The 13,193-nt window shown below is 48.4% G+C and overlaps 1 protein-coding gene across 11 annotated transcripts in view; it reads left to right on the top strand.

Moving 5' to 3' along the window:
• Window positions 1–13,193, top strand: part of caskin1 (CASK interacting protein 1) — a 62,072-nt gene that overhangs the window by 23,551 nt on the left and 25,328 nt on the right. For all 11 annotated transcript variants that reach the window (XM_078084488.1, XM_078084487.1, XM_078084486.1 and 8 more), the window contains exons 2-3: window positions 6,219–6,270; window positions 13,006–13,103. In XM_078084488.1, the coding sequence (XP_077940614.1) occupies window positions 6,219–6,270; window positions 13,006–13,103 (150 nt within the window). The remainder of the gene's footprint in view (window positions 1–6,218; window positions 6,271–13,005; window positions 13,104–13,193) is intronic.

The raw sequence follows: 13,193 nt of genomic DNA, 5'->3' as shown, positions 1-13,193 counted from the left end.
CCTCCTCGGGCAAAGGCTCCAGAAACAGATGCTCCAGTATCACAAGTATGTGCTTAAGGGTGAAGTGTGTGTGTGTGTGTGTGTGTGTTTGGAGAGTTAGCACGGATATGACGTGTATGTGTGTATTTATAGTAAATGAATTCAGCAGCGCCGGGTAACGTGTGTGTGTTAATGCACGTTGTTCCAAGCATTCAGGGCTGCATCAGGCGTCTCTGTGTGCGTGCGCCGCGTGACGCCGTCCGGTGTGCGACCGTTGGCTGTTGCTCGCTCCTGTAGTGCAGCTGTCAACGAATCAATGAAAGCGTCTCGCGGCGATGGTCCAGGGGGTCAATTAGGCAGCGAGGGAGAGAGAGAGAGATTATGCATCAGTCTGATCTATTTTAGTCTAATCGAGTTCTAATATCTGTCGTTCAATCGTTAAGAAAGAGCTGCACTGAAACGTGTACTTCAGGGGTCTACGTGGAGGAAGGACTGATCTTTGTCCCCCGCAAAGGCCACAGTCCATTTGAACTGTATCACATGAATTACTTCAAACGTGTGATGCTTTGTTTCATATAGTAGTGTACGCAGGGCTGCGTTATTAGCTCATCACTGGGGGTCTTCGGTGCTGCGTCACTTAACGACAACTAGTCCTCAAAGAGGTAGAACCCAAACCTCAATCAAGGACCACTTGTTCCCCACATCCTGCTCCACGCCGCTGGCATCGTACCTCGGCCGCTTCCAACGTGGAAGCTGCTGTTTATCCGCAGCGTGGGAGGCTTTTTTCTGACCGCGCTTCTAGCTGCACTGCGCCCCTTCTGTTTTAATGGCTCCCTTTTGGCTTTGCTTTGATTCACACAATTAGTGCGTTTGCCACCCGCATCCCACACGAGGCGACGGCGAGGAGTGACAGAGCGAGCCTGTACTTACAGTAATTAATGAGTTAACTGTGGTAATGAGCCGTAGCTACTTTGCTGCATGGGGCTGAATGTCTGAGCAGAGGAGTCTCCGTCTCACTCCGTCTGGAAATACACTCACGCTGTCACCGCGCTCATTACGCCAACGAGAACGTCTGTGTGTGTGTGTGTGTGTGTGTGTGTGTGTGTGTGTGTGCGTGATTCTGAATCATGTGAAGAACACGTCTTCATGTATGGACGGAGCCAGAGGATGCTTGTTGCCTGGCAACCGCCTCTGTGCAGCCCAGTGCTCCGTAGCCGCGTGTAGGCGGGGAATCGGTTCGGCTGCAGGCTGAGGGGTTGCAGCAACATGATGAAATCAGTATTTTCCCAGAGTCCTGCTGCGGCATCCATCGGTGTGTGATTCTGTGTGTGTGTGTGTGTGTGTGTATGTGTGTGGCATCTGCAGGCAGAGCACATAAGACACTATTACTGTATATAGACCATAATATCATTATCATTTTACTGTATCTCATGCCGATGTTGCACACACAGCCATCGTGGACCCACGCAGCAGATATCTTCACACGGCTGCGTGGGCGTGTAAATGCTGGGCCTGACGAGGGCGGGACAAATGACCCCATAATCAATCTTATTGACGAGTTCAAGCTATAAGTTCAATATACACAATATAAACTCACAAAATGTCTGTGCGAGTGATTACACTTCTCCTTACGTTTAAAACTAAGACGGTTCCAGCAGGTGTAGTTTGGCCAAATAAATAAACCCTTAGTTTCAGATGTGAGATTCCGCTTTGTTTTAGCCAGATGCTCCTACTCATTCTGCTGAGGCAGACGAGTGAAGCCCAGTGGGTTCCAGCGACACCAGTGGCGTGTTTTCACTAAAGCATGAAGTCAGTCCTATCATACCTCCATGTTATGCTGAGAACATACGTGTGCTGAGCATAATGACCCGTTTCAATCTGAGCATCCATTTCTGGATGGAAAAACAGCAGCAGATGTGGAACAAACACGCAAACTCAGCACCGATCAGCTCCTGTGGCTGCGTGTGTGTGTGTGTGTGTGTGTGTGTGTGCGCTTGTGTGTGTGAGCGAATTCCGTGTGTGTGTGTGAACGGTGAGCGAATGGTGTGTGTGTGCGCGTGTGCGTGTGTGTGTGCGTGTGAGTGTGTGCGCGTGTGTGTGTGTGAGCGAATTCCGTGTGTGTGTGTGAACGGTGAGCGAATGGTGTGCATGTGTGTGTGCGTGTGTGTGTGTGTGTGTGTGTGAGTGTGTGTGTGAGCGGTGAGCGAATGGCGTGTGTGTGTGTGCGTGTGTGTGTGTGTGTGTGTGTGTGTCTGTGTGTGTGAGCGGTGAGCGAATGGCGTGTGTGTGTGCGTGTGTGTGTGTGTGTCTGTGTGTGTGAGCGGTGAGCGAATGGCGTGTGCGTGTGCGTGTGTGTGTGTGCGTGTGTGTGTGTGAGCGGTGAGCGAATGGCGTGTGTGTGTGCGTGTGTGTGTGTGCGTGTGCGTGTGTGTGTGTGTGTGTGCGTGTGTGTGTGAGCGGTGAGCCAATGGCGTGTGTGTGTGTGTGTGTGTGTGTGTGTGCGGTGTTCTACCTGCTGGAAAAAGGAAGCAGGGAGGGTCAACGAGGATCAAAGAGCTCCACGGTTACCATGCCGACACACTCACACACACACACACACACACACACACACACACACACACACACACACACACACACACCAATCAGCAGTGATTATTTATACTGGGACATCAGAGTTATGTGCTTCACAAATAACAGCAGTGCTTGTGTATTTGCTTTGGCTGTCACGTGTGTGTCCATGTCCATGATACAGCACCTTGTGTGAACGTGTGTGTAGTTGCGTTACTGTGTGCGCGTACATCTTGCAGGCAGCGGACGATGTTGGCCTCTCTCCCGCTCTCTCCCACTCTGCCCATATATGACGACAGCACCAAGCCTCTCTCCTCATTCCATGACGAGGGGGCTTTTTTCTGATGTCACAGAATGAGGGAGAAAGGGGGAGGTCACCAAGTCCAAAGCGGAACAAGGATCAACCCACTCAGGGAGCAAGGCCACCTCCACTCCGGCCCGCCCCATGTGACCTTTGCGGTCCTCACACTTCCAGGTTTTTCTTTTGCTTCCGTGGGACGTCTGTTTGTAGGGCTGAATGTTTTACCCATCAGCCTCAGTCGTTCGTACCTTTGGCTGCTGCACAGGAAGAGTTCGCCGCGTTTGGCTACAACCGCGCGCCCCGCTGAGAGGGAACCAAAAGAGGAAAGCGGTTAGAAGCTAAAGGTCTTTTCACACATTTTCCAAATGTCCACCATCAGTCCAACAAGCAGCTTTTTCCAATATATTTGTGCATGTGGAGCAGTTAGGAAAAGTTAAAGCCGTCCCCAGACTGTAGTTTTACAACTTTCTTGATTTGATTCTGCAGGATATTAGTCAACCTGATATTGCAGCATAGTCGCATGAATCCCTGCAATTGCACAGAGAGACTTTACTGACGTGGGGACCTGGAGGGGAGTGACGGCAGGAGAGGAACGGAGAAAGTGAGGGGAGAAGAGGAGTAATGGGGACAGATCAATCAGGGCCCAGACGACAAGTCTACTTTCAGCGAGCACTTTTTTCCATCCACTCTGCCAGGGAGGAAGGAAAAGAAGTGCTGATAGAAAGGAGAACAGGCTGCGAGCTAACGTTTCCTTTCCCTCGGTTTCCCTCCTTAAACTAAATGCTAAAGAGGAGCAGGGACACGGTTCTCTTGTCCTCTCCATGGCGATAGAGGACGGAAGAAAGAGAATCAGCAGACTGCAAAGTCTCTTTACCTTGAATGCCGCCGTCTCATAACAGGAATATGAATATTTATAACCTTTCCTGGTTTGCGTGTGTGTGTACACTACAGTAAAACGCTCCACTCTCTCGCTGACCTTTGACCTTTAATGGCACACGTCCAACGTCAGCGATATTTACCTCATGAAGGCGGAGGGTGGCGTTTACTCACATTATAAATATCAAGTTATTCAACGAGGTAAAGCAACTGCACCAGAAACACATGCAGCTTCCTGTCAGTAAATTAGAGGTAAGAGATAGTGGAACAATAATAACCAATGAAATAACTAATCCTCAAATGGATGAAGACACTTTAAAGCTACCTTAACTTTATTTAACTTCATTAAGCTTGGGTTATTTTAATATATTTACTCATTGCTTGTAACTACCTGTAATTTACGTTTGTCATATCTTCATCATATCAAATAATATTCAACAAACTTTTAAAAACTATATATGGAACATTTCAGCGCACAGTTGGTGTTATTCTGTTAAACCCTGAAGCAACATTTAACAATGTAAATATGTATCAAATTCTGATAATTTGCAGAATTTGATACATATTTTCTCTCTCGCGCATTTAACCCACTTGATTAGGTTACATTTTTAATTTTTATTTTTTTTAGCTCATCTTAGTACCAAAGGTCTTTGTCCAACGCCACGACTTGCACACAACGAGATTAGAGAACATTTCCATATAGTCTCAGTTTTCTAACGCGTCCCTTTGGCCGCAGACAGCGTCCGGGCTGCAGGGGGCTGTGGACACATATGGGGGCTGTCAGATGCTTTGATAGCGAGTCCAACAGCCTGATGTCCGTCCAACATTACACAAGCTTTTGTGATTAATGTCCTTTACACCGGTGTTATTTAAGTTGGGACATTAAAATATATATATATATATATATATATACACACACACACACACACACACACACAGGAGGTATTTATTAGCCGGTGTGCCGTGTGTTGGGCCTGATGGGTCTACTGAGAGCGATCAACACCACGCTGTTCGCCGCCACTGCTCAGACACGCCCACATATCGCCCGCTGCACTTTTCCCTCCCGCGTCGTGGCCGTAGCGCGGCGGCAGAAGCAGGATGAGGTCAGGTGGAGAAAACGTTTTAACCAGAATTTCTCCTGAGATCAAACTCCCGTTTACAAGGGAAACCATGAGTCATCGCCTGGTGACGCTGCTGCGGCCGCGCAGCTTTAGCATCCGTCTCTCAGCACGACATCGCGGATGTAGCCGTCAAATTCATCAATCAGAACTCTTTTACGTAAAGGTTTTGAGTCAGCCATCAACTCAATGAGCTAATGTTGGATATGTCGTCAAATTCTAGAACATTTGCTTGAAAGTCTGCATTTTGGCAAACGTAAAGGACCCAGACGGGCCTGATGACGCCATGGAGTCTACAGGACAGTCCCAGGCTGCTGGACACGTGGAATACTGCGACCAAAGACGAATGTGTTTCTACCCACACACACATAAAAACCCTTTCTCCCTCTTTTCCGTCCTCATCTCCTTTCCTAACCCCCTTGGAAGCGTTTTGTGCTTCTCTCCTCGGACGCAACTTGGCCTCACCTTTGTGTTCATCCATTAGGTTCCCTGCTGTTACGCCCCTCTCGTAGCAGGTAGATTAGGCCTTTGAATGCTCTTTGTCCGTAGTATGTGTGAGAGAGTGTGTGTGTGTGTGTAAGTGTGTGTGTGCATTTAGTAGCCAGAAATAGCCTGTTAGGAAATCAATGTTCCTCGCCCAGTGGCGCTGGGAGCTCTCTCTCCACAATGGAGGGACTGTCCTGTTTCCTGCACCCTGGAGAGGGTGGGTGTGTGTGTGTGCGTGTGTGTGCGTGTGTGTGTGTGTGCGTGTGTGTGCGTGTGTGTGTGTGTGTGTGTGTGTGTGTGTGTAGAAAGGGTAAGAGAGGGGGAAGAAAAAGAGAGCACAGACTCATCTTGGCTGCATGTTAACGGACATCAGGGAGGCAGAAGATGAAGAAAAGGGGGTGAAGGAGGTTGTGCTTGGACTCCCTCCCCCTGTAGATACGTTACTGTGGCGTAAGCGGCGTGCAGGTGCTGATTGGCTGAGTCGTTTGTCCGATGAGCAGCGTCGGATCGTGAGCGACGCCATCCCCGAAATCAGTGACGTCATCGCTGACCGTAGAGATTTCCTTGTATATTATAATATCGTATATTAATGTGATAACTTGTCCCGCACACACAACTTTTAAAAAAACATTGTTGCCAAAAAGACCATTTCATAAAAATCGTGATAAACATTAGGATTCATCTTTTGTCTTTTGAATGTGAATTCTAAAGAAGAATAAGTAAAAGTAAGAAAGTTTTTTGTTGTTACAAGGTTGAATAAAAATGGCATCAACAGCACAATTTCCTTTTTTTCAACACAAACATGAAATATAACAGTTGTGTCTGTGAGGCCTTTGCGATGACCCACATGCTACAAAATGAACTAATGTTCCACCTTCTCTGTGTCTCAGAGCTCCTCGGCTCGGCAAAGAAAGTGAATGTCAACTTCCAGGACACAGACGGGTGAGTGACCTCTCATTGTCCCTCACTCCCTTCCTCCCCCTCCTCCCCCTCCGCCTCCATTCGTCCTCACCCACTCATTCACAGTAAAAGCTGCATTATCACGACAGTTTTGCCGTAGCATGAAAATCCCGGCGTGTTTAATGTTCATGTGTGAGCATCGATGCCACAGAAGCTTTGCATGTGAGCAGCGTGTAGCTTCTAACCGCACGCGTTACTGCTTCAAACGGACAACTCACCCAACGGACGACCGCCGCCCCACATCCAATCTGGTTACGTAGGTCGGTTGATTGACAGACAGTGGAAGACGGGAGCGCGGCGTCCTGCTCCAGGTCTCCTCTGCATCACGTACGGCTCTTCTTCTTCGGGCCGAGATCAAGCGTCTGTTTTTCCATGTTTCCTCTGTGTCCTCTGTCCTGACACAGAGGATTCCTTCACCGGCCTCCACATTTTACACCAAAATCAGACAAACAAACAAACAAACACCTGTTTAGATCGGCCGTCTTTTTGGTTTCACTCTGCATACAAACGGCGCAAAATCCTAAAAAAGGTTGATACCCTTTCGCCTCTGAGTCACAGAGCAGCAAACTGAGCTCAAGTGGCTCCTGTAGATCAGAAGTAATCCTCTGAGCGCTGGAACTGTGAGATCTAATTAGCGTGTTGGCCGTTAGTGCCTCTCCGCCTCCGCTTCGTACCGGCTCACGCCAACGCCGCTGTGTTTGGCGAAGCCGTAAACAAAGAGCACGAGCGGGATACACGATGCATCGCGTTGAATTTAGTTTGGTAACGAGCGCTCATATCTAATGAGTCTTCACACGCAGTCACAAGGAGGCCGGAAGTGCCTCAAAGTCGCGTTCTCTCTTGTTTTTGACAGAACTCAGTTCATCAACGTTCAGAATCAGAAGCCGTTCTTTGCCACGTATGTTACACATACAGCAATGTGAAAAGAAAACTATAAAATAAGATACCAATACACAAGCAAAAATGAACAATATTAAACAGATAAGAGAAGTACCACTGTGCAGATGTCCTGTGTCCTGTGTCCTGTGTCTGGGTCGGCGGGGACTCGGACTTCATTTTTTTGTTTGTGCAGGCGTTAATGGTACGAGAGCGCACAGAAGAGAGAGAAGAAGAAGAGAGGGAGGACGCCTCGTCCCAAAGACGGCACATGTGTTTTGTGGACCAGGAAGTGACTTTTACAGTGTGTTTACGCTCTGTGGGGGAAATGAACATGCATGTGGCATCAAAGCACCTCCAGGACGCCACTGAACATCAGACATCGGTCGCTTCTCCCCACCTATCAGACAACGTATATCTGTACATGCTGCTTTTTAATGTAATTTAAATGAATATAATCTTCTTTTATACTCTAACACATTGTCCACTTAGAACTTGATGTATATGCACAACTAATATAAACTTATATCTTCAAGTCTTTGACCAGAAATGGTAGAAGAGTAGAGAGTTTAAAACAGAGAACATTCCAAGTTTTTTAACCAACAAAAATGTATACAACTGCTACTGATGAAGGAAAATATGAGAAAATAAATAATACAAATATTTTCAAAGATCAGAGACCCAAGACAACATTGTATTTGAGGCGGGAGAACGTGGACACACACTTACGATGGGTTTGGTGAACTGATGGTTCAGCAGTAAATATTGTGATCAAGCTGTCACAGTGTATAAACATCTGTACACAGACAGAGTGAGAGAGCAGAAAGATTAGCAGACTTTGAGACAGACGGAGACGAGGGACGGAGACAAACGGCCAACGGCAGCCGGTGAGAGGAGGCGAAGGAGCAAAGACGTTGAATGCATGAGATGTGAGTTCAGAGGCAGCGGCGAGGTGACGTCATGAGAAGAGTCGGCTTCCGTCCTCTTGCACTCAAACGCCTGCTCACACACTTGACCCACAAACACGACTTGTTGTTATTGGAGGTCCTACTAAATAAGATTATTTGTTATTTATCATTTCATATATTTCACAAGGTTAGAAGTTAGAGGACCAGAGCTGTGGAAACGTATCTACAATCCATCTGTTAATCTGCTGTCGCTGTAATTCCTCTAATCAAGAGGAGCGATGGATTTAAGGAGAGTAAAGAAAAAGGAGAAGAGGTGGAAGGAGGCAGATGTGTGGAGAAGAGAAAGGGGAAGGAGGAGAAAAAGGGTGAGGCAGATGTGTGGAGGAGAGAAAAGGTGAGGCAGATGTGTGAAGGAGAGAAAGGGTGAGGCAGATGTGTGGAGGAGAGAAAGAGGAAGGAGGAGATAAAGGGGGAGTCAGATGTGTGCAGGAGAGAAAGGGGGAGTCAGATGTGTGCAGGAGAGAAAGGGGGAGGCAGATGTGTGCAGGAGAGAAAGGGGAGTCAGATGTGTGCAGGAGAGAAAGGGGGAGGCAGATGTGTGCAGGAGAGAAAGGGTGAGTCAGATGTGTGCAGGAGAGAGGGTGAGTCAGATGTGTGCAGGAGAGAAAGGGGGAGTCAGATGTGTGCAGGAGAGAAAGGGGGAGGCAGATGTGTGCAGGAGAGAAAGGGGGGGTCAGATGTGTGCAGGAGAGAAAGGGGGAGTCAGATGTGTGCAGGAGAGAAAGGGGGAGTCAGATGTGTGCAGGAGGGAAAGGGGGAGTCAGATATGTGCAGGAGAGAAAGGGGGAGGCAGATGTGTGCAGGAGAGAAAGGGGGAGTCAGATGTGTGCAGGAGGGAAAGGGGGAGGTAGATGTGTGCAGGAGGGAAAGGGGGAGGCAGATGTGTGCAGGAGAGAAAGGGTGAGGCAGATGTGTGGAGGAGAGAAGGGGGAAGGAGGAGAAAAAGGGTGAGGCAGATGTGTGGAGGAGAGAAAGGGGAAGGAGGAGAAAAAGGGTGAGGCAGATGTGTGGAGGATAGAAAGGGTGAGGCAGATGTGTGAAGGAGAGAAAGGGTGAGGCAGATGTGTGGAGGAGAGAAAGAGGAAGGAGGAGATAAAGGGGGAGTCAGATGTGTGCAGGAGAGAAAGGGGGAGTCAGATGTGTGCAGGAGAGAAAGGGGGAGGCAGATGTGTGCAGGAGAGAAAGGGGAGTCAGATGTGTGCAGGAGAGAAAGGGGGAGGCAGATGTGTGCAGGAGAGAAAGGGTGAGTCAGATGTGTGCAGGAGAGAGGGTGAGTCAGATGTGTGCAGGAGAGAAAGGGGGCGGCAGATGTGTGCAGGAGAGAAAGGGGGAGGCAGATGTGTGCAGGAGAGAAAGGGGGAGGCAGATGTGTGCAGGAGAGAAAGGGGGAGTCAGATGTGTGGAGGAGAGAAAGGGTAAGGCAGATGTGTGCAGGAGAGAAAGGGGGAGGCAGATGTGTGCAGGAGAGAAAGGGTGAGGCAGATGTGTGCAGGAGATAAAGCGGGAGGCAGATGTGTGAAGGAGAGAAAGGAGGAGGCAGATGTGTGCAGGAGAGAAAGGGGGAGGCAGATGTGTGGAGGAGAGAAAGGGTGTGGCAGATGTGTGGAAGAGATAAAGCGGGAGGCAGATGTGTGAAGGAGAGAAAGGAGGAGGCAGATGTGTGCAGGAGAGAAAGGGGGAGGCAGATGTTTGGAGGGGAGAAAGGGTGTGGCAGATGTGTGGAGGAGAGAAAGGGTGAGGCAGATGTGTGCAGGAGAGAAAGGGGGAGGCAGATGTGTGCAGGAGAGAAAGGGAGAGGCAGAAGTGAGCAGGAGAGAAAGGGGGAGTCAGATGTGTGCAGGAGAGAAAGGGGGAGGCAGATGTGTGCAGGAGAGAAAGGGGGAGGCAGATGTGTGCAGGAGAGAAAGGGGGAGGCAGATGTGTGCAGGAGAGAAAGGGTGAGGCAGATGTGTGCAGGAGAGAAAGAGGAAGGAGGAGATAAAGGGGGAGTCAGATGTGTGCAGGAGAGAAAGGGGGAGGCAGATGTGTGCAGGAGAGAAAGGGGGAGTCAGATGTATGCAGGAGAGAAAGGGGGAGTCAGATGTGTGCAGGAGAGAAAGGGGGAGGCAGATGTGTGCAGGAGAGAAAGGGGGAGGCAGATGTGTGCAGGAGAGAAAGGGGGAGGCAGATGTGTGGGGGGGGATCATGAATATTGCACAGCAGGTTTACTACTTGGAGGAGGCGAGGGCTTCCCTTCCCTGTTTATTCCCCGCCGACACACTCAGCCCTGTGCTGCATTGTGTAACGCTATCCCTGTTTAACCCTGAGGTGGGGGAGACGAGGGGGACGGGGGGGACGGGGGGGTGGAGGTTGAGTGGTTCTAGTCGTCTCTGAGAAGTCAGTATTGCGGCATGCACAGTGAGAAAGCTCTTCTCGTCTCTGTTTTTACGACGACTCAATGATGCTGACATCGTCACTCCTTGTTTTATTTAAAGGTTTTATAAGGTATGGATTCATGTTATTTTAGTAACAGGTTGTCGTCATAGTGACATTAGAAAGCGAGGAGTACAAAGAGAATGAATCAGGGAGAGGAGGCGGTGGAGGTGGACGTGGTCATCGTCACGTCACCCACTGTGCTTTAGAAGCCTCCAGTCCGTCCAGCCGCCCGTCGCCATCTTGGATTACAGGTGCAACCGATGAACAGAAGTGACCATGTTTGGGATAAGGAGGGGTGTTAGCGGCAGAGACCTGTCAATCACAGTAAGCCCGCCCTAAAGCATACTCTGGACCATGATTCACTAATGAACGTCATGCTGATTTTTTTATTCAGGATGAGTTGAAACTAGAGATTCAGACCATTAACCCGTGTTTGCAATGTTCACTGTGGGAATAAATCAAGACGGGGGTGTATTGATTTACGCATTGACTTCTTTACAATAACCAGAGGAGTCGCCCCCTGGAGGCCAGTGGAGAGAACACAAGTTAAGTCACTTGACCGAAACTCTCAAGGTCTGTCAAGGCCCCCTTTGAGCGTATAGCGACAGTGTAAGAACTCCCAACCCCCCCAAACAAAAGAAATACGGTTCTTCCTTCTTTGTTTTGAATTAATTGCAATATATATACAATATAATATAATATATAAACTCTATAAAACAAGTGTTTTTATTCATACAATAAGTGCATCTACCTCCCTCTCTCTCTCTCTCTCCCTCTCTCCCTCCCTCTCCCTCCCTCTCTCTCTGCTGCACTTGTCTGTTTGCACCCTGAGCCGCTGTGGGGGTCGTGCTTCCAACACATATACGTATGTCCAGTCTCCATGTTGTGTTTATTTTTTACCCGTGGCTGTGTGTGTGGTTTGGTGATGAAACTAAGGAAAGGAGAAGAGAGGAAGTAGTGCAGGCAGAGGGAAGGAGGCGAGGAGGGAAGGAGGCGAGGAGGGACGGGGCGATGGGGGGATTTGGATGAACTAGACCGGGTCACTCCTCCTCAGTATGCGGCTCCACACTCACAGGCACACTCGAAGAGTGACGCCCACATTCAGCCCTATTTCAGACTAAATAATCCACACTCTCTGTCCAGCTTGCAAGCATTGACACTCACTCTTAAATCGTCTCCATGGTTACTGAAACAGTCAGCAATTCACTGTCCAATCGTAAAAGACGGCAAATCAGAAACTAACACAACCCACCAACAATAATATACATCAACGATAACGTTATTATTCTTAGTAATTCTTTTGAAACCAAAGTGTAGCAAGCTAATTAGTTAATGAGGGAAAAGGCAACTTGCTCGGTTTGCAAATGGATAGAAGGACGTAGCTGCTTACCTTAGAAACAGCTAGTTAGCCTAGCTTAACCTCCCGGAGGTGTCGATGAATACTGAATTGGACGCAGGAATAGAAAACTACAAAATTAAGCAAAAGTGTTAATAATAAGTAGCGTAGCTAACGAGCTATTCAAGGTCAATCCTTAGCTTTAGCCTCCAATGGTCAAGACCAGAGCCCGGCGTTAACCATTCAAGGCCAATGCCGAACCACGACTATTCAAGATCGCTGCCTAAACCAGCTCTTGAGAGATTGGTACATCTAGAAAGCGCTTTCTCCATCAAACAATCATGGTTTCACCACTGGCCTTCGGCCCAGAGAATCACACATTTGACTGACTAGTTTCTCGGGTCATCAGCTGCCTGTGGTTTCACTGCAAATGAGCAAATCTCGAGAGAGGAGGAGAAAGAGACGGGGGGACGGAGACAGATGTCACTGTGGATATGAGTCAGACAGGAGGCGTGTGTTAGAAGACCCCGAAAGCAGTTTGCTGTGTGTGTTTGTGTGTGTTTATGGGCATTTGTTGGCTGTCGGAATCCTCGGGTTATTTGATGCTTTGGGCTCCTTCTACTCTTTCTCATGCTTAACCATCAAGGCTGACATGTCAATCTTATCTACTCGGCATCCTGCCTGTGGCCTCTCACACACACACACACACACACACACACACGGTATCTCTTACACAATATAATACCCTTCCTTTTGTGTATTTCTTTCACCTCCCACCATCCCATCAGTGCTAATCCTCTGATATTAAACGTTTTTGTCATGCTCTGCTTTGCCATTATCACTGACCTGTGTAAGTGACTGTGCGTGTGTGCGTGTGTGTGTGTGTGTGTGTGTGTGTGTGTGTGTGTGTGTGTGTGTGTGTGTGTGTGTGTGTGTGTGTGTGTGTGTGAGACAGACAGAGAGTATGCATGTGTGTGTACTATTTTTAACAGGGTTGTTTGGTCCGAAACAAAAGCAATAACTACATTTTCTGTCATGAAGGAAAAATAAATATAATGCCGACCTAACGCTAGAAAATAAGTGTAATTCACAGTTACTATGATGTGTGTGTGTGTATCATAGGTTTTCTCCGCTGCATCATGCGTCTCTCAATGGGAACCTGGAGCTCATCACTCTGCTGCTGGAGTCACAGGCAGCTGTCGACATCAGAGACCAAAAAGGTCAGGGGATAATGTGCACACACACACACACACACACACACACACACACAGATAAACATTTATAATAATAAAAAGGGAGAGATCTGAGTT

Source organism: Gasterosteus aculeatus, chromosome 11, assembly GCF_964276395.1.
Source record: "Gasterosteus aculeatus chromosome 11, fGasAcu3.hap1.1, whole genome shotgun sequence".
Lineage (NCBI taxonomy): Eukaryota > Metazoa > Chordata > Actinopteri > Perciformes > Gasterosteidae > Gasterosteus > Gasterosteus aculeatus.
This window is presented reverse-complemented; position numbering and strand designations above follow the sequence as displayed.